This window comes from Trichechus manatus, unplaced genomic scaffold, assembly GCF_000243295.1.
Source record: "Trichechus manatus latirostris isolate Lorelei unplaced genomic scaffold, TriManLat1.0 scaffold00018, whole genome shotgun sequence".
Lineage (NCBI taxonomy): Eukaryota > Metazoa > Chordata > Mammalia > Sirenia > Trichechidae > Trichechus > Trichechus manatus.
In genome coordinates, this window is record NW_004443954.1 from 852,464 (window position 1) to 873,779 (window position 21,316).

The following is a 21,316-nucleotide window of genomic DNA, read 5'->3' on the forward strand; positions in this document are numbered from 1 at the left end:
TTCGGGAGCAAGGGAGAATGAAGAAAACAAGATACAAGGGAAAGATTAGTCCAAAGGACTAATGGACCACAATTATCACAGCCTCCACCAGACTGAGTCCAGTACAACTAGATGGTGCCTGGCTACAACCACTGACTGCTCTGACAGGGATCACAACAGAGGGTCCTGGACAGAGCTGGCGAAAAATGTAGAGCAAAATTCTAACTCACAAAAAATGATCCGACTTACTGGCCTGACAGAGACGGGAGAAACTCCAAGAGTATGGCCCCTGGACCCTCTTTTAGCTCAGTAATGAGGTCACTCCCAAGGTTCACCGTTCGGCCAAAGATCAGACAGCCCCATAAAACAAAATGAGACTAATGGGGCACAACAGTACATTGACAAAGACTAGAAGGCAGGAGGGGACAGGAAAGCTGGTGATAGGGAACCCAAGGTTGAGAAGGGACAGTGTTGACTTGTTGTGGGGCTGTTAACCATTGTCATAAAATAATATGTGTTACTCTTTAATGATAAACTATTTGTTCTGTAAAACTTCATTTAAAGTAGAATTAAAAAAAGAAAAAAAAGCCAAATAAAAATCTACCTACCCTGAAAAAAAAAAAAAAAAGAAAGAAAATGTTCTACATGCTATTTTGATGAGTAGTGTCTAGGGTCTTAAAAGCTTGCAAGCAGCCATCTAAGATACATCTACTGGTCCCATCCCATCCGGAGCAAAGGAGAATGAAGACAACCAAACACACAAGGGAAAGATTAGTCTAAAGGACTAAAGGACCACATGAATCACAGCCTCCACCAGCCTGAGCCCAGAAGAACAAGATGGTGCCTGGCTACAGCCACGAACCACTCAGACAGGGATCACAATAGAGGGTCCCAGACAGAGTGGGAGAAAAAGGTAGAACAAAATTCAAATTCACACACACACAAAAAAGACCAAACTTGTTGGTCTGACAGACACTGAAGGAACCCCTAACACTATGCCCCTGGGCACCCTGCTAACTCAGAACTGAAGCCACTCCCAAAGCTCATCTTTCAGCCAAAAAATTAGACAGGCCTATAAAACAAACAGTAACACATGTGAGGGACATGCCTCTTAGTTCAGTCAAGTATAGGAGACCACATGGGCAACCCCTGCCCAAAAGCAAAGACGAGAAGGCAGGAAGGAACAGGGAAACTGGACAAATGGACACGGGGAACCCGGGGTGGAAAGGGAAAGGGGGAAAGTGCTGACACATTGTGGGCATTGCAACCAATGTCACAAAATGATTTGTGTATAAATTTTTGAATGAGAAACTAATTTGCACTGTAAACTTTCACCTAAAGCACAATAAAATTTAAAAAAATAACAAAATCCAAAAAATATTGAACGTATACTTTAGCACAGGCATAGTGAAGGGGAGCTGGAGGGGGGCATTGGCCCGCAGGCGCAAGTCCAAGGGGGCGCCAGAGGAGGCTGGCAGGAGAATCACCCTTCCACTGCCACCCCACCCCCACTCAGCGAGGCTAGGGGGAAGGGGGAAGGGGAGAGGCAAAATTAGAGATTGCCCCATGGCCCTGGTTACCCTCCCTAGTCTCTGTACCTTAGATGGGTGAATCATACGGTATGTGAACTGCATCTCAATATAGCTATTGCCAAAAAAAAAAAAAAGCAGCGAAGCAGAAGAGAGTGGCCTCAAAATGCATTGCCCAGTCCAAATGGTAGATTAGGTCGCATTTTAGTTCCTTCCTTTTCTAACTCAGAATTTCTTTCTTCAAAATTTTTGTCACATTTCACTGTAAAATTGTACGCTTAAATGTTGAGACTGAGTTCTTATTCCATCATTTCCCCATTGTGGATATCCAACAGCTGATCAATTGCAGAAGATACTTGTTCTAGTTATCTAATTCCCTAGGTATCAAGGACTCTTCTGAATTTAAATGTCTCCTGGTGACTTTTAAGACCAAACAGAAGAATAGAGTACTAACTAGGCAGACGTTAATTGGAGAAAACCTTTGCTTTAAAAAAAAAAAGAAAGAAAGTTTTTAAAAGACTTTGTGCTACAGCCTTGGTAAAGGGAGTCCTGCTCCAAGATGGGACCAGGACCTGCTTTGTAAAGGAAAATAGGCTTAATATGCTCCCATATGCTCAGTGAGGCCGTTTAGATTTGGGGAACCTACCCCTTTTCCAAATCCTATCCTGTTCCCTGAACCTCTGATGAATCATGTGTGCCTGCAGAACTGATTTCAGTGCTTGTTGATGAGTCTTGCACAACATCATCAAAGGTTTATGATCTCTAGGGACTGAGAACACTTACAATGCCCAGGAAAGAATTTCTGCAATCTACTTGACAACAAAGTAAGTGGGAATTAATGATTAACCCATAATCTTCATCACTTTCATTTTAATCTGCCATCATCTGTAGTATTCTCACACTAATACACATGCGTGTGCACACACATCCACAAAGGCAATCTTTTCCATGGTTTGGGCAAAATAAGCGTAAGTAGGTCTCTCTAGGAAACATGGATGGACTGCTGACATTTTGTCTTTGCAATCACCTGACCAATGTGCTAGGAATATATCCACGTTCTACTTCCTTTGAAAAATAATTAAACAATTTACTTTTTGGAAAAGTGTTGAGATATTTTAAAAAAACACACACACATCAATTTCAAGGTACTTTCTCTGCTTTTCCAATAAATTATTAGGCCATTATCATTACAGGAGTATCACAGTTCTGCAGGAAGGGATACAATGATCTAGGACTTACTACAGAAACCTGTAAGTAAATATCATACCTGAGAGTCTATTTTGAAACTTACATCTAAATAAATGTTGAGAAAATTAGAAATTAAGTAATTAGGAGAACAATTCTGCATTTATGACTTCAGACAGTATTTCTACTTCCAGCAGGTTAAGGGTGAGTAGTCTACAAACAAAATAGTTGTACATAAAGCCCATCTTAGTTTTTCCATTATTTGAGAATTAAGAGAGCCAAAGTCTACACTCAAAAAAAAAAAAATTGTTTATGAATTCCCTTTGCACCTATTTTCAGAGAACTTGGTCATAAAACTAGAGAGTGTCTTCTCAGAGGATGTTCATCATGGAAAAACTTGGTACTGTAGTTACATCGAAATGTGTGTGCGTGCGTTTTTTTTTTTTTTTAATTACAGGTACCCCCCTACTTCACTTTTACGAAAGACCTACATTATTACGTTTTCACTAACTAAAAGAAATCTAAAGATGAGTTTCACTTTTAGGAAAAAAGGCTAAAAGAGGAACTAGCATTCAGCAGCCAAGCCACTGAAGAGGCAGCAGCACCCCAACAGCGAGAGCAGCGTCACCAAGCTCCTTCCCAGGAAACACCCTCAGCATCTCAGCATCAAGCCACCATAGCTTTGACCTGTCTGTAAGCAATCAATGCCTGGTGACGTATAAATGCACCATGCACCTTGGGATCCCATCCTCCACTTGTCATCCCCCGTGCATTTCTTTAACTGTAGGCCTCATCCCTCGGCACACACAGTTAATATAAATCCTGCTCTCTGCGGGATTCGAACCCCGGACCTTTAACCCAGCCCCGTGTGCCATTGCCAGCTAGGCTAGGGGCTACCATCACAGCACCACCTCTCAGACTTCTGGTGGGTTCCCTGTCTTCCCGATTTTGGTAAGTGAAGCTACATAGTACATGCTTTATTTCTACTTTATAGAGGCTGTGTATTTATCATACCATTCCTGCTTTTACTATATGTTAGTGTTATTTTAGGTTTTATGTGTTGTTTGGTATGATTTGATAAGCTATTTTCTGGGTCTGGGAACACTAAAAAATTTTTCCCATATAAACTAATGGTAATTGCTTCTTCGCTTTACGCCATTTGGGCGTTGGAAAGGTTTCATAGGAACACTCTACTTTCGGATAGTGGGGGGAAACCTGCACTGAATTTTCTAATAAAAATATAAACAAACTAAAACTTGCTTTAGCAAGACCAAATTATGTCTCAAAAGACATTACTGAGAGACTTCTGTTTAGAATAGTAATATGTAGCATCACAAAGTGAATAGAGAGCTTTCTCCCTTATGAAATATTATGTAATATAAACTTACTAAATAAAATAAATCCTAATTTTAAAAATTAAAGGTTACTCTGAAAGGTGTATGCTGGTGTTGGCGTCATTCTCATTTTAGCATGTTAATCTTTTTCCAAAAAAAAAAACAGTATTTATTTGCAGTAAACGTTGAAAGGCAATCATCTCTGAGGCCGCCTACCCTGTTACTTCACGGTTAAGTGTTGACGTTAAAAGAGATGCCTTGTAAACTGTCTTTCAAAGATGAGGGCAATTAAACTCACTACCTGATTTCCTGCAATTCAACAATGAATGATTTTAAGCCCTAAGGACACATACTAGTGTTATTCTCAGTTAGAAATATTTTAAAAATTTGAACAATACCGCACACTATAGTTACTGAAACGCCCTTACGCGCTTTACACCCACCAGCTATCGTTACTAGGACCTTCTCTATTGCCAACTCTGTCATTTCAAAACTGAAGTTATTCTCCTCTTTGCCAAGAAAAGAGCATTTCATTACTGAATGTGGTCAACTGAGGCAAGGCCAGTGACCAGCAAGTGTGCACAGCGTCATGTAACCAGATTCAAGATTTCGTGAAGCATTGCCAAGTTCGGTTGATGTAAACAGTTGTAACAAGAATTTGGGCTTTACAGTGGCGTTATTAGCAAATTTTGAGAGAGGAGAAACAGGAAGGAAATGCATTAGAAACAAATGGTTAGAAACAAAATTCCTGGCACCTTATAATTTAAGCAGATCAGAGAAGATGAAAGCAAAAACTAATAATTCAAAACAAAGGTTTTGTTGTTGTTGTTTTAATTCTAATGAGCGAGGAAACAGGGCTTTCCCCAATAGCTATAAGGATGCTGGGAAAGGGAAAAGGTGACTCAGGTTACGGGCAGAGATTAGACTGTGCTTTGGTTGTTCTGTGCAGCAAGTTAAATGGTTAGGGAGGTGCATTCCCTTTTTCAGGTCAGGGGGTACCATTTAGTACGTTACTGCTGAAGTACCCTGGTGACACGAATGAATTAATGCAGCTTCCAAAGGTGCTTAACTTGCAGGCACTGAGAGCTCAGCTGCTAGAAGTGTTAAATATTCTGTTAGTCTTTTCTATGTAATATACCAAATACCCAAAAACGCCAGTAAAAAGAAGGTATTAAAGTGAAAGAATTGTGTTGTGACAGGAAATGTGCAAGTTATAACTTTAACCAGCAGCTCCTACTTCCAGTTTGTAGACAACCCAACAGATGGAGGTTGAGTTCTAGAAGACCACATTCACCTGTGCAAAGTCTAGGTAGACTAGCCAGCTCTTATGTTACATTGTATCTCCAATATTCTCTAAGGAAATCTGCTGGTTTGAAGAAGTCAAAGTGTGCTCCAAAATGATTAGGACCTAGACAAAATTGCAAAGTTTTGCCTCTGAGGCCCCTGGTCTTTCTTTTTCTTTCCTGCTCCTTGCTCTTCCTATTCCCAAGACCAAACGTTTCCTTATTAACAAAGCCTCATAACGTAGGCTAGGGCATGGGTTGAGAAGATGCCTGGGTTTGAATTCCAGCACAGGTCCTTACTATCTGTGAGACTTTGAGCAAGGCATTTCTCTCTGGATCTCTGTTTCTTCACAAATGAAAGTGAGAATAATAACAGGACTGTTAGGAAGAGTAAATGAGATAATGCATATAAAGAGTTTAGTTTATTATGATTGCTATCAGTAGATACTCTCTCTTCAAAAAGTAGTAGCATTTTAACATGCTACTACATTTAACAGCATAAACAGCAGAAGACAAATTAGGTAGCTGGAACCTCATAAAAATTAAATACTTCTGCTCATCAAAAACCTTTATCAAAAGAGTAAAAAGACAACCTACAGACTGAAAAAAAAAATCTTCAGGAACGATATACCTGATAAGGGTCTAATCTTTAAAATATATAGAAAACTTCAACAACTCAACAACAAAAAGACAAACAACCCAATTAAAAAATGGGCAAAGGACATGAATAGACACTTCACCAAAGAGACATTCAAGCAACAAAGAAACACATGAAAAGATGCTCGCGGTCATTAGCCACTAAAAAATAAACAAACAAACCGATTGCCATCAAGTCAATTTTGACTTATAGCCACTAGGACTCAAAGCCACTAGAGAGATGAAAATCAAAACTACAATGACATACCATCTCACTCCTGCTAAAAAACACATTGATAAAAATAAATAAATAAAGCATAAAGCAACCAATTCTGGTGAGGATGTGGGGAGACCAGAACCCTTATGCCACTGCTGGTGCAACTGTAAAAATGGTACAACCACTATGGAAAACGGTGTGGCACTTCCTCAAAAAACTAGACGTAGAAATACCTTCTGATCCAGCAATCCCACTTCTAGGTATATACTCTAGAGATCTAATAGAAGAGACACAAACGGACATACGCACACCTATGTTCACTGAAGCACTCTTCACAGTAGCCAAAAGATAGAAACAACCTAAGTGCCCATCCACGGATGAATGAATAAGCAAAATGGCACATACATACAACGGACTACTACACAGCAATAAAGAATAATGGTTAAGTCCTGGAAACACAACGTGGATGAATCTGGAGGACATTATGCTGAGTTAAATAAGTCAATCACAAAAGAATAAATATTGTACGACCTCATTTTTATAAAAAGACAAAATAAATATACATAGAGAAACCAATGTTCATTGGTGGTTACCGGGGTGTGGGGAGAGAGGGGGAATCACCCTCTGGATAGTAGACACTTGTTATTTTTGGTGATGGGAAAGGTAATATTGAACGTAGGTGAAGTAGGCACAGATTGACCAAGGTAAATGATGTCACTAAGAAGTACACAAGAAAAAAGCAAGTTTTTGGTAAATGCTATGACATATATAATTTTGCAACAAACAGCAACAACAAAAAGTATATGTGGCTACATATATATGTATGTATGTGTATACGTATGTGTATCTACATATATGCATGCACACACATACATGTATATACATATAGATACATTTATATATGCACACATATATACACCTGTGTGTGTGTGTGTGTATATATATGTGTGCATATACAGATGTATCTATATGTATATGGGAGCCCTGGTTGCTCAGTGCTCAACGCAGGCTGCTAACCAAAAGGTAGGCAGTTTAGATCCACCGGCCACTCCTTGGAAATCCTATGGGGCAGTTCTACTCTGTCCTATGGGGTTGCTCTGAGTCAGAATCAACTCAACAGCAACAAGTTTGGTTTGGTTTTATATGTACATGTATATACATGGGAAGTATGGGCATGCATATATATTAATATACATAATAAAACACATAGGAGGCACAGTTACAGATACTTAGACATAACCAAACACCTCACAGGATTGGTTTTTTCTGGGTTTGAAGGCTTAGGACCATAGTCTGATGGGACAACTCGGCCAATTGGAATAACATAGTTCATAAAGTTTATGGTCTAGTTTGGTGAGTAGTGTCTGGGGTTTTAAAAGCTTTTGAGCAGCCATCTAAGATACAACTATTGGTCTCTACTCATCTGGAACAAAACAGAAAGAAGGAAACCAAAGATTCAGAGAAGAAACTAGTTTACAGGACTAACAGTCTACATGAACCATGGCCTCATCTACCATGAGACCAGAAGAACCAGATGGTGCCCAGATACCCCTACCAACCATTCTGATCAGAGCCACGATAGAAGGACCCTGATAGAATAGGAGACAAATATGGAACAGAAATCGAATTCTTAAAAAGGCCAGACTTACTGGACTGGTTGAGACTAGAGGACTCCCCGAGACTATCACCCTGAGATACTCTTTAAACCTTGAACCAAAACTCACCCCTGGAATAGTCTTTAAGCTAAATAACAGATTGACTCATAAAATAAAGAATATCATCCATGAGTACCACGCTCCTTTAAAAAATCATCTCTATGAGACCAAATGGTCAACAATTACTCTAACACAAAGATGAGAAGGCAAGGGGGCAGGGAAATGAGATTACTGGAAATGAAATTACCAAAATGGAAATAATGAGAATACTGATACATTGTAAAAAATATAACCAATGTCACCGAACAATAAAATATTATTTTAAAAAAATAGTGGCATTTTAAAAGGAGCTAAATGGTTAAGTCAATTATCAATGTTTTCACTGCTGAGAGTATCTAGCATCAGAAGAAGGGATATTTTTGTTAAGATTCTTCTCAATATCCCACAAATCCTATATAGACAGTCAATTGCCAACTCTATCTATAAATAAGGCTCTTCTTGCCACAGAACACGTAATCACAGACTAACAATCAAAATTTTACAACTTTAAAAGCCTTCCTCCTAAACTGGAGTGTCATGGATTTAATTATGTCCCCCCAGAAATGTGTGAGTCATGATTGCCAGTATTGTATGATTGTGTACCATTTTGTAATCTGATGTGATTTCCTTATGTGTTGTAAACTCCGTCACTATGATGAGGTTATACTGATGAGGTCTACAAGATTGGGCAGTGTCTTAAGCCAATCTCTTTTGAGACGTAAAAGAGAGAAGCAAGCAGAGACACATGGGAACGTCACACAAGCAAGAAAGCAGTGCCGGGAGCAGAGCGCGTCCTTTGGACCTGAGGTTCCTGCGCTGAGATGCTCCCAGACCATGGGAAGACTGATACATCACAAGGACCTTCCTACAGAGCCGACAGAGAGAAAGCCTTCCTCTGGTGCTAACAGCCTGAATTTGGACTTGTAACCTATTAGACTGTGAGAGAAGAAATTTCTCTTGGTTAAAGCCATCCACTTGTGGTATTTCTGTTATAGCAGCACCAGATGACTAAGACATGGAGTTAACCGATAGAGTTGGATCTATCAATAGCTCATTTCTTTCCACCCTTAGCTTACATTACACTAATTTTACCAGCAGATATACAGGGACAAATAATTCTTCAACCCTAATCTTCCTCTGCCACTACTCTGTAAAAATATGTAACTGGAAAATATAATCCTAACACCTATTCCTTAAAGAACAAGGAGAGGAAGGTTTGGAAAGAGTTGGGAGCCTCTAATCACTTGTTAACTGTAGCTGTTACTTCTAACAGTTTCAAGATGGGAGTTTACTTATATAGGAAATATGCATCCCATGCTATCTAATATTTCCTGTGAGAGAAAGGCTTCAGGAAAATCTGAATAAACAGAGTATGGTCTCAATACATTTTTATACTTACACATGCATATTTAATATCTGTATTATATTCATGACCACAAACTCCTTTTCCTTAAAGAGAACAAAAACAGAATATCAAGAAAAGATTATAAAACTAAATGGAATAAAACGCTGTCACACATGGTAGTCATATGTAGCTGTTATTATCTGTAGTAACAGAAACGGTCATTATAATAATTTATCTTCGCGCAGAACTCTGTTGTAAACTGAACCTACAGAGACTCTCCAAGAGCAATACTAAATTATCCTCCTAGTTAGATAGAGGGGCTGGTGGCATCTGTAATTTGATACGTTTTGCGTTTCTTTATTAGGTGGCTTTCTTCGCCATTTGCTAGGTAATGGGTCAGCAGCATCATCCTCATACGTGAAGGACAACATAGATGGTGCGACAATAGGAAAGCCCCATCCTGCTTTCAAATCCCCACCATAACCCTTGTTTTAAACTGACAAAGTCCTTCTACGAAACTGGGCAATAAAAGTAAGCCAAGATATATAAGTGACACTGCTGTCTACTGATGACTCAAAGACCGTCCCACTCAGCCCTTTGACCAATCATTGTTGAAAAAGAAGGTAGAAATGTTTGATGGCTCGGTAGGTGAATGGATGCTGACATCTCACCATCAAAGCTAACCCACAAGGCTGGTGAGAGCATTGACTTAGGAAGCATTGCCTTAGAAAACGCTTCATTCTCGCAGTAGAACTTAGGTAGATGGATTATTTCCTACCACATTCATGGGACTAACTTGGAGCAGTGGCTGACTGGACTAAGCCTGCTTTATTCAGAGTGTGACAAAACCCCCATAAACAGGGTCGTTTCAAAACCTGGCACACAGTAAGTGCTCAATACACGTTTCTATAATTATTAGATGTAAAAATTGTGTATCATCCAGGCATTCTGGAAACACAGCTTTGGCCCAGGTACCTATACCAATACCGCACCCCTCCTAGCTTGTGAATCTGTGCAGAGATTTCCTAATGGGTTATAGGGGTCTGTGCATCCATTATTGTTCTCCACTTTTGGAATAAATCATATCGTTCTAAGGTCTTCTGAAGTATACTGACAGTTCAGACTAAAGTGCCTTTTAAGGCTCAAATTATCTGAATAATGAACTAATCTCCACGTCTAATTGAACTCAGCCTGAGCACAGACTCAGACTCAAAGCAAACGTGGTAAAGCATTTCCAGCAGAACGCAGGCAGGCCAGATGTTCTGGAAGCAGAGTCGCGGTCACCATGCACATACCAGCTCCTCCTCACTCCACCCTGGGCCAAGGCTTTTCAGCAGCACGAGGCCTGGTTAACACATGACGCTGGCTGCATTGTAGAGTGTCATCCCAACACCTATCTGAACGTTTCAGCAATTTTAAACAAGCACCATTGACAGGGACAATTGAACTGAAGCCAAAGGAACAGGTGGGGAGAGCACATGAATTATCAGGTAACACCTTTATCTGCATTACCTAAATGACCGCAGGCTGGGCAACACATCAGCACTTTATTGCTTGGTTAAACCACTTGGATACACTTCATAAGCTATAGAAGGAGCACAAGTTACACAAAAAAAGTAACGTAAACTATAAAGTAACAGTAGTGTCAAATTGTTGACTGCGCTTCTGGGGTGTCGTGTGCGTGGCTGTGTGTGTGTCTGTAGGGTGTGGTGTGTCTGTTTGGAAGGAGACAGAGACCTTAAGGGAAGCACTGGGAAGTCTTGTCTCCTCACTCCCTTCCCTACCAAAGCCCATCCCTGACAACACAGCCCTGCACACTCCTAGCTTCTCTCCCCCACACCTTAGAAATCCATCTAGCGAAATCTGTTTCTTTAAGACAAATAAAAAATACACCCTGGGAAAGATTTGAAAGCCATTTACACCTTTGGATGTGCTACACTACTTTTATGAAAAGGCTCCTTTCCCCTTAACTAAAGGAATGCTAGTTTTCTTTGGGGGCATTAGATAACTAGTTTTCCAATAAGGAGTACTGCCATGAAGAAGAGATTGAGGTGGCATAAAATAGCAAGGACTTCAGAAAAACAGAGAAGACCGTGATGATTGTGCGTGCCTGACATGTAGCGAGATGGCAGCACTGGCTTAGGAGAGACATGTAGAAAATAAAATGGGAGGGTTCCAAGGATACACTGAACTTTCTTTAAATTTTGTCTGGATTTGGTAACAATTTTACAGGCTAAAAATCTTTTTATCTCTTCTTGACAGGGTTGTAATAAGTTGCTAATATTTGGTATAAAGCTTTATGTCTAGGGATAGATAGACGAGACAGAGAGAGGAGAGAGAGAAAGAGGCAGGCAGAGTTCCTGGGTCATTTTCTTTCCCAGGGGACTATAAAAAGGGTTCTCAGCTCATAATGTAATATATTACTTGCCATGTGAATGCAGTAAGAAAGTCCATATTTGTGCTGAAGTAGCCATGGTATGGGGCCCTGGAGGTGCAATGGTTAAGAGCTGGGCTGCTAACCAGAAGGTTGGCAGTCTGAATCCACCAGCCTCTCCTTGGAAACCCTATGGGGCAGTTCTACTCTGTCCTATAGGGTCACTATGAGTCAAAACCGACTCAACGGCATGTGACAACCACCATGGTATAACGTATGGCTGTGCTTTAGCAAATGTCAGGCTTAAAAACAAGTAGACGTAGTAGATAGGGCTGGTCAATTACATCATGATCTGAAAACACCAGTGACTTAATAGTTGCTACTAGCTAACTAAATTGTCTCTATTTGATTTGTGTATTTACTAGTTATAACTATTATGCATGCATATATTTTCTACTACAGAAAATGTTTTTTTCAACATCTGCCTTGTCTTTTTATATGATAATACAATAGAAGAATTTAGCTGTGATTACTGTTTTTAAACAAATCCTACAACTGCAATTAATTTCACACTGCATTTTAACCCTGAAATGAACATAAATCTGAAACTAATACAAAAAGCACAGAAATCTCCATATTCAGGTTAATGTTTAGCAACAGAATAACTTCCGTTTATCTCCGAAAATAGCTTTCTTCATCTAAACAAATGACTAGAATGAGATTAAGAAAAACCTGCGTTGGTTTCTCAGATACACACACAGATTCCAATTTCCTTTTGCACAATGACTTTTATGCAAAGGCATAGCACACAATCTCCTGACCTCTTTTACCATCACACGGGGACAAGGACAGTTCAATAATTGAAATGCTACATATCTGGTTTATTTGATTTTAAATTGCATATTTGGACTCAGCCTATTGAAATGAAAATACTTGTGACTCTTTATTAATTCCAAACTGATCAGGTTATTATTTCCTACTAGTAAAAAAAAAAAAAGGGACAAAGGTAGGTGCAGCTAATTATTCCATTTTTTATTTCCTTTCCACATGCTTTTCCCAATGCACCTCCTTTCATTCTCCTCTGCGTGCCTCCCCCAAACCTTGGTTTTAGTTCTTAACCCTGATTCTTTCATCCATAACATGGATAATGAGAAAACCCCAAAACTGTTCCTTGGGGGAATGTTATACTAAAAGTTACCTAGGACTAAGTCCCACGTGTCTTCCTTTGCTCACCATGGAGACAAGCAATTCATTCACCGTTCTCAGACAATTTGAAATCCAAATATGAAAACTGCATTATGGAATTCGGACGGACTATTCTGCTTCACTACCAGCAGATGCAGGAAGAAAAAAGGCCAATATGATTAAGCGTTAGACTCTGAACTAGCAAAGCTGTGAACACCTTATTTAAAAATATGTATAATATTACAAGAATAGCTGAAGTACAGGTAATGCAAGGGTATTTGCATGTCGGGCATAGGATGATGGTTAGGCCAATCAGCTGACGAGAAAGTCTTGGCCATACAGAGCCAAGAATAAACTAAACTATAAATCTAAACTATAAACCAAGCCAAAGTCTTATCAGTTCCTTCTCAGTTTAATGTATGGTATGAAGCGGTTTTCACTGTATCTTTTCTTGGTACTTTTTTAGAAAAACTTTGGGATCATTTAAGAGCTAGACAAAGATTCAATGAATTTTTTCAAATGAGGGTTGGAAGTAAAGGAGTTGCTTTAATACATTCCTCAGTTTATTTATTTGTTCATTATTTATCCTTCATTATGTGAACATCAATTGACTAAATAAAATTTGTAGAAGATGCAAAGGCGTGGGAATAGAAGAATATAATCAAACCTAATAAACGGGTTAGCTGACAAACACTGATCAGCCTTAAAGATAAACACACAAAAACTTTAACTTACAAGGCTGACTGCAGCTAGCTATGCGTTTAGTATTTACTAACCTCACTTTAAATACACGTTCACACACTAAAAGAGAAGATTAAGGGCAATCTAGTTTCGTTTTATTGTTTTAATTTCCTAGACCAGTGTTGCTTCCTCCTTAAAATTTCTGGAGGAAAAATCAGAATGCAAGAGTGCTTGGTGCTTCAGAGTTTCAGAGAATTTCGCTTTAAGAAATGAGTAAGATTTTCTTAACACAAAATTTCCTAAAAAAAAAAAAATCTAAGGAAAATAACACTGCCAAAAATGAATACAGCTTTATTTGTTTTTTGCAGTCATCGTTAGCAATAGACATAAAGGTATTCTTTTTTTGAGTCCATATGGAAAGATCATCAACACATTTCTGCCTCTGGGTTCTTTGCCAAAATACCATAACCCACAAGCCTTCCACCTTGAACATGAAAGGAAAGGTGTTCTGGTCAAATAAAGAAATAATTTTTACTAGCATACGTCTAATGTTAAAGCTGCCTAAATCCTGCCAAATACATTAAAACAACATCTGTAAAACAGATTTTCATTAAATTGATCAGTTTAAAGTTAAGCAGCTAGGCAGATGATGCTTTTAAGCTAAACCTCAACCTTTAACCTTTAACCTCCTTAAACTGGAATAAGGACCCACACTCCTTTTAGGTAATGCTGCTTCAGTTTGACGAGGTAAAGCAGTCTATTCCAATCGAATTGACCTATCACCACAGTTAGAGTGTTATGAATCAATATGTTGTCAATAACGAGAAAAGCTGTTTTCTTGCAGCTCTGTATTCATCTTAGAACCGCTACTTGTCAGTTTCCCTTAAAGTCTAAATCATTCATGATGCAAAATGATGTAAATTAAACTCCAAATGAAAATGAATTTTATATAAGAGATTGTCTAGTCATTAATTCAGAAACTATTTTAAGTCTAATTTTAATATTTTAGCCATATTACCAGCCATCATTTTTCCAGGCACAAGTCAATTTGTTAGGTTCTCATTTAAAAGCAACTAATGTTACTTACGAACCAATTTTATTTTGCCAACACCAGGCGTCCAAGCTTGCAAACATCCTCATTACCACACTTTAAAATCCTCTCTGTCTGACTCACCCAGTATTTGGACATCAGGTTAGAGGTAGCATCCTCAACATGCTGCTACTCCAGAGTAATTTTCTAGTTACTACTAGAAAAAATGAATGTTCCTTGAAGGGTAATGCAAAAGAATGTAGTTTAATGGCCATACCAAGTTTTAATGGCTCTAATATTTACCTCTTCAATCTTCTTGTCAGTCAAGTGAAATTTGTTCAAATAATTTGTTGTTTCTTTGTGACTACATTTAAAGGCTACACTGCAAGGGAAGTTGGGCATTTAAGACAGAAGCAAATAAAGAAGAGTGGGGGAAAACACATTTTTATATGATTTATTTTAAAACTCTTTTAAAGTAAAAGTACACCCTTTGATTCTGGAATCTAAAGCTCCCTCTGCTTTAGATACTCTTTATAGTAACCAAGCTTTTTATGGCAATCAGTTGTTATACAGTCAAAGACAATATCCAACTCTCCCTTCAAAAGAACTTTTAAGAGTAACTATCGCACCTAGCAAATTGCTCTGTACCTAGCGAGGTGGTCAATACATGCTATGGAATAAATGGATACACTACACACACACACACACACACACACACACACACGCACACACACACGCACACACACGCACACACATTTAAATAATCATCAAACAATTAAATAACATTTCCTGAGAAAATAAACAATAACACTCTACCTTTCTTTAGGCTTCCACATGGGATTAATAAAATAGAAAAATTTGTACATTTACATCTTCTATTCACAACATGTTAATTTAAAGTGTTAGAGGAGCTCCCTGAATATAAACGCAGCTCATGAATATTCTATATCGCGCCCAGGGTCTAGATCTATTATTTATACAAACTTAATGTTTGCTTTTTATTTTTTTTTCCCTCCTAGGTATTCTAAAAGTTTTAATAGGTCAGGTATCAACAGAAAATAGTAGACAATCGAATAGTTGTCAGCTGTTGCTGCAAAACCCATGAATTATAATACAATTAATCCTTTATCTTTTCAATACCATCTTACATTAGGACCTATACTCCCCTCAAACTGTGCAACCCAAATCTACTGCTTTCATTATTGATCCACAGAGCGCCAATATCACTGGAACAATCTGACAAATTCTCACACCACGAGTCTTTAGGATTTTATGCCCAGTACATCAATCTAGAATGTGAACTTTAAGGAACAACCCAAACAAACAGAACTAGACCAACCCAAATAAATAATTCCTGCAACTACTCTGGATAGCCACAATCTGTTCTTTATTCGTTGTGTGCTTACAATTTCAAATCGCATTACAGAAGCCATAGGGATTATAAGCACTGGTTGACTCCTGATAGTAGAGTTATCACTGATTTCTCGTATAAATCAATAGATAACACTTGCAAAATGGATTTTGCAATCATATTTAGAGCTTGTTACAATGACTAATGGTTTGCAATATTTTCTGAATTTTAATGTTCTCTAGACAAAAGAAGTTTTTAATAAGTTACCAAGTTATTCATCATAGAAATGAATGTGTTACATTTCTACTTGAACCAAGACGATCAAGCCAACCCAGTAAACCAACTGCAGAAAATAAATGACCCAGTAATTAGGGTTTAGAAAAAGTCAAGACAAGTTAGGTAACAAACAGCGCTCATCACTTGCACATATGCATTACATCTACATCATTTTTTTTTCCAGTAAAGATAAAAATACAGTTGCCATTTTATGAACGTACCTAACTACTCACACCCTCCCACATTTTGAGAAAAAAAGCAAAACATTACTAGCTAAAAACAGAGGCATGAAGATAACAACCGAGATTACTTTTAAAGACTTTCTACCAAGGCTTAGGGAGAGCGTGTTTACTCGGTGTTACTGGGAACACAAAGAAAAAAAAAATCCTGGTGTTTAGATCGTCTTGGTCACCAAAGATGACGCATTCACAAGGTAGGGCCCTGTTTTCGTCCTCTGCTCCCTGTAACCATTAACACTTAGCCAATTTATTCAGATTCCGTAAAGAGAAGAGGCTTAAAAAGTATTCTTTCATACATGAAGATACCCAGAAAAGTTCTTTTGTTACAGAAAACTAGTGAAGCAATAGAAGTCACTGGAATAGATGTAATCGAGGCACATGGCATTTAAATAAATCCTCCAATTCCATTATTTTCCTATGCTTTTTAGCCCTTCCATTCCCCACAGCCCCCAGTTTGCAGACTTGGGCTCTGAGCTCTGAAAACAGTTAATCTCCTTCTCTGCTCTGTGCCAAAGCGTACGGATGTCACTGCTTACCTTATAGAGCTTCAGGGCCACCTCGTGCCTGTGATTGGTGGTGTGCAGGCGTAATTTATCCACACTGTTGGTGTAGTAGTCACAGGCATTGCATTTCAGATGAATGGGGTTGCCAATGGCGATACACTTCAGTCTCCACTCATTGCTTTTGCCCCCTTCTTTAATGTGAGCCACCAGCTGATATTTCTGCATATGTTTATCAGTCTTGCAGTGGAGCTGGAAGTTGGCTTTCAGCTGTGTGTTGTAGTTACACAGCTTGCACTGGTAGATATCTCCAATCACAGCCCTCCACTCCTCTTCGGGGAGCGAGCGTTCACTGCTCACATGCACACTTAGGGCCTCCAGGCTGTCAGACGTGAATTTGTTGCAAACAGCACACTGGAATAGCTTCAGCGCTGGGTCACTGATATAAGGTGACAGCTCTCCTGCAGTAAGGAGGGACAGGTCATCACCCATTAGCTGACCACTGGCAAGCCGGATTTCAGGCGGCAGCTCATTATTTACTACAGGAAAAAAAAAAAATTAAAAGGAAGAATAGAGACTAGAAAACACAGCGCACACAAAGGAATCTGCAAAATAAAGTCTGGATGAGGAATGTACTTTCTCTAGAGCTTACACCATAAAAAGCGGTAATAGGATTGAATCAGGATCAATTACAATCATCCCTTGCAACTTCTAAATTCCCTCATCAGATAGCTTTAATTACTCCTACTGGGCATGATGTCATTCTGAAATTTGTATTTTCGAGGGCAAGCAAGTTGATCAATACCATAACAGAACAGTCACGTGCTTGCAGTTTAAGCGCCTAGATAAACTTACATAAGCACTAATTGTTATTCCGTCATTTGTCTTAAAGCCTGATGAGATGTGGCTAATACTGCATGCGTGCCTCTAATCCACTGCCAAATACCTGGCATAAGGTAAGGTATTATCTTGAGTTTAATTATCTTCGATCACAGGCATGAAAACATTTGTTTAACATATATCATTAGCAAATAATGCCATACCATTCTGAAGCACCTCATGTATGGTATTTTAAGGAATAATCACTTAAATTGAAGCTACAAGCCTCGTAAGGTATGGCTAGTGACTGCAGATCATGGATGCAAATTAGCACCTGTTAGTCAAGGTATTGAGTGAAGACAAAGTGTGCAGACTTATGCTGCCATTGATCGTTTAACTATTTCTTCTCTGAAGTTGGTTTAGGCTGGAAGTAGAACACAAATGCTTTGGTTATTCAAAGAGCAAGTCCTTTCAAGTAAACGGCCCTCGCCACTTTTCTCCGGGTCTATCACGCCAAATCGGAAGGCGACTAGGGAATAACAGCAGCACAGAAAAGCAGTAAATACTAACCAAGTCCGGGTGCCAAAGCGGCGGCCGCCGCAGGATCCAGCTGGAAGGGACTGATCATCAGCTGAGGGTCGGCAGGGTTTTCCAGCTTCATGCCCGTCAGGCCTATGTTCTGGGCTAGGTAGTACTGATAGAGCTCGGCCTCCGCGGGCGCGAGGCCCAAGTGCAGGTTCTGCTGGATCTGCTTCATGTTCTGCTGCAGAAGCATCATGTTATGCATGTGCTTTTCACTGGTCATGTGGATGCGCAGGTTCCTCGCCACGCCGGTCTCGTAATCACAAACCTCGCAGCGCCAGGTCGGTTTCTGTTTGGGCTTGGAGGGGGACGGCGCGCCGCAGCCGCTGAGGCTGGGATTGGGGGCTGGGGCGGAGTGGCCGAACGCCTGTTCCCCGCTGCCGTTCTGGAGATTCTGCACGTTGTTCAGGTGCTTGTCCGACTGCATGTGAATACTGAGGTTGCCTTTGGTAGTGGTAGAGTAGTTACAGACCTCACAGCGGAAGGGTTTATAGCCACACGTGTAACTCTCACCCCGGGCAAGCCTGGGGTGAGGCTGTCCAGTCTTACAATAAACACAAGAGCCACCTGGCTCTGGGTGTTTCTCCTTCATATGGGCCTCCAGGGTCTGCTGATATTTGTAATGCCAGTTACATTTGGGACATTTGAGGGTTTTGCATGAGTTCCTCGAATGCATCATAGTCATGTGACCACCAAGAGACCTCGAAGACCCCAACACTGTGTCACACTTTGGACACTCAATGCCACTGCCCGGGGAGCCGTCTCCTGCAGGCCCGGGCGTGCCGGGAGTACTCGGGGTGAAGCCGTGCTGGTGAGGAGGAGCTGAACTGTCTTCGTCTCCTCGGGCTGTTTCATTTGGGTGAGCAGCTGTGGCACTGTCCTTGCTGGCACCTGCATCTGCCAAGTCCTTGCCACCGATGCTGTAGTTATTAGGGACACCGCCGCTGGCCCTGGCGGCAGCAGCCTGCTTCTTCTTTTCTGGGTCATCAGAAACAGTCGCCGGGGAGGACGAGGTACCCTTTTCAATAAATTTTAGCACACTGGATGATAAAGGAGAAATGCTTTGGTTTAAGAGAGGGAGATCTTTGTTAGCGATACTATCGGTGAGTTCACCTAATACTTCCTCGTCATCAAGTTCATTGGAGTATGCGTCCTCTTCGTCCTCATCTGCCGCTTCGGTGGGTTCCCTTTTGACAGGGCACCCCCCGTTTGGGTGTAAAACGTTGCCGTCTTTCGGCCTTTCACAGGTGTTCTCTTGGCCTTTGCTCTCTGACATCTTGCTAGACTCAGATGATGAGTGGCTGAGGGAGACAGAGGTAATTGGGGTGTTCACTACTAAACTAGACAGCCCCCCCAGGTTCACTTCAGCCTTTGGCATTGGGGTGATCCCTAGCGGCTGCTCTGCTGAGCTCGAGGTACTCGCGCTTCCTTTTAAGAAGGCAAAGCCAGCCGGCAAAGAGTCACCATTTTCAACATGAAAAGCGCTCCATAAACCGCGGAAGGTTGGATCGGGTCCTATGAGGTTTGTAGTAGAAAAATGGGGATACACAGAAGTGGATTTTTTTGGTTCCAGAAAGCTTATAAGAGGTTCTTTGTCCTTGCCAATCCCCTGTATTATGGCGGAGACGCATTTGTTACTGAGAAGCTTCTGCTCCTCGTCGTTGAGGGTCATCCGATGATCATGCACAGCATGGGTTACAAATGACCTGATATAGCCGAAGGACAGCTTGCACAAGAAACACATTAAAACGGGTTTCCTTTTCCCGTCGCTAACACAACCGTCGAACTGGGACAAGTCCACATTGTTCGGGACATCTTTGGACACACAGGAGTTTTTGGCTGAGCCGTCACTGGTGAGATAGTCTTTCTCTCTCTTGTGTCGGAGATCATAGACACGGAAACTGTGCAACACAGGACCAACTCCTGCTAATGCTGAGGTATTTGGGAAAGCCTGATCGGCTGTAAATGGTTTCCCGAGGGATGAAGCGATATGAAAAGTGTTGATGATCTGTGGGTAGAACGACATAGGTGCGGAAGCAGACTGATCGCTCTTCTCTCCAGCAGACGCCAAGGAGTCCAGGAACATTGCTGTAGAAAAGAGTTTGCTGTTTGCCCTAGTCTCTGCATTCTGCCCACTTTCTTTGGAGTCCTCAATTATATATGCTGACCCATCAGGCTGGTAAACTATCTCCCCTGTTAAATTTTCCACGTCGCTGTCCTCTAACTCGCTGATTTCACTCTCGTTATCGTCTTTCAGGACAGGAAGGCGGGCATTAGGGCAGTGGTGTTCCATGTATTTCTGTAAACTGGGAAAAGAAGTGGCACATTCGTTGCAGGGTATCTCCTTTGCTGAGGTAACCTGAGTGGCAGCTGCATTCTCGACGCTGAAACCCAGCAAGACTTCACTTTTGCGCTCATCCGTTTTCACGTTGTCATCTGTGGAGCAGTTTTCCCTGTCAGGCTCCATCCCTGCAACTTTCTCTGGCACCTCATTATCAAGTTGTGTTCTTCCACATAGCTTTGATGTGCTCTGCCCATTTTCCTGCCTTGAGATAGGAGGGGAGTCACAGGTTTCCATGGCAATTGCTACATGGGGATCTCATTTCATCCAGCCTGTCAGGGACCTGGATAAAAAATAAGGTGAGAGAAGCCATTTTTATTAAATAATGGCACAGCTCACTAATAGCCCATCACTAATTTACAGCTGCTGTAAACTTGACTATCTAAAGAGGTGAGGGATAAAACTTCAAACCCACATACCTATCTATCGCAAACAGACTTTGTATAAATGTAGCAAAATAATGGAGATCGGTATCACCGGCATACCTAGGCATCCAAGGTGTTTTTGCAATTGCTATGAGTATTCATCAGAAATCTAGAATTCGTATCAGGAATCTCGATTCTTCTTCCATTCCTGTTTTCTGGAAAAGTGTATGATAGATGCAAATGCCTTAAGACCCAGTTCACCCTAACAGAAATGCGAACGGTTTTCATATACTAAGGCAGGAATGAAAGAACAATACAAATAACTTGTAATTTTTTCTAATTTACCTTTTACTTAATCAGGCAGTGACTAG

General features: G+C 40.4%; 1 protein-coding gene across 1 annotated transcript in view; it reads right to left on the reverse strand.

Moving 5' to 3' along the window:
- The window catches only part of ZFHX4 (zinc finger homeobox 4), a 179,985-nt gene extending 159,060 nt beyond the window's left edge, over positions 1–20,925 (reverse strand). Inside the window, exons 1-2 of the mRNA XM_023727732.1 lie at positions 18,228–20,925; positions 16,875–17,377 (exon numbers count right to left, since the gene is read on the reverse strand). Of these exons, the coding sequence (XP_023583500.1) occupies positions 16,875–17,377; positions 18,228–20,817 (3,093 nt within the window). The 5' untranslated portion in view covers positions 20,818–20,925. The remainder of the gene's footprint in view (positions 1–16,874; positions 17,378–18,227) is intronic.
- Between the last annotated feature and the right edge of the window lie 391 nt (positions 20,926–21,316).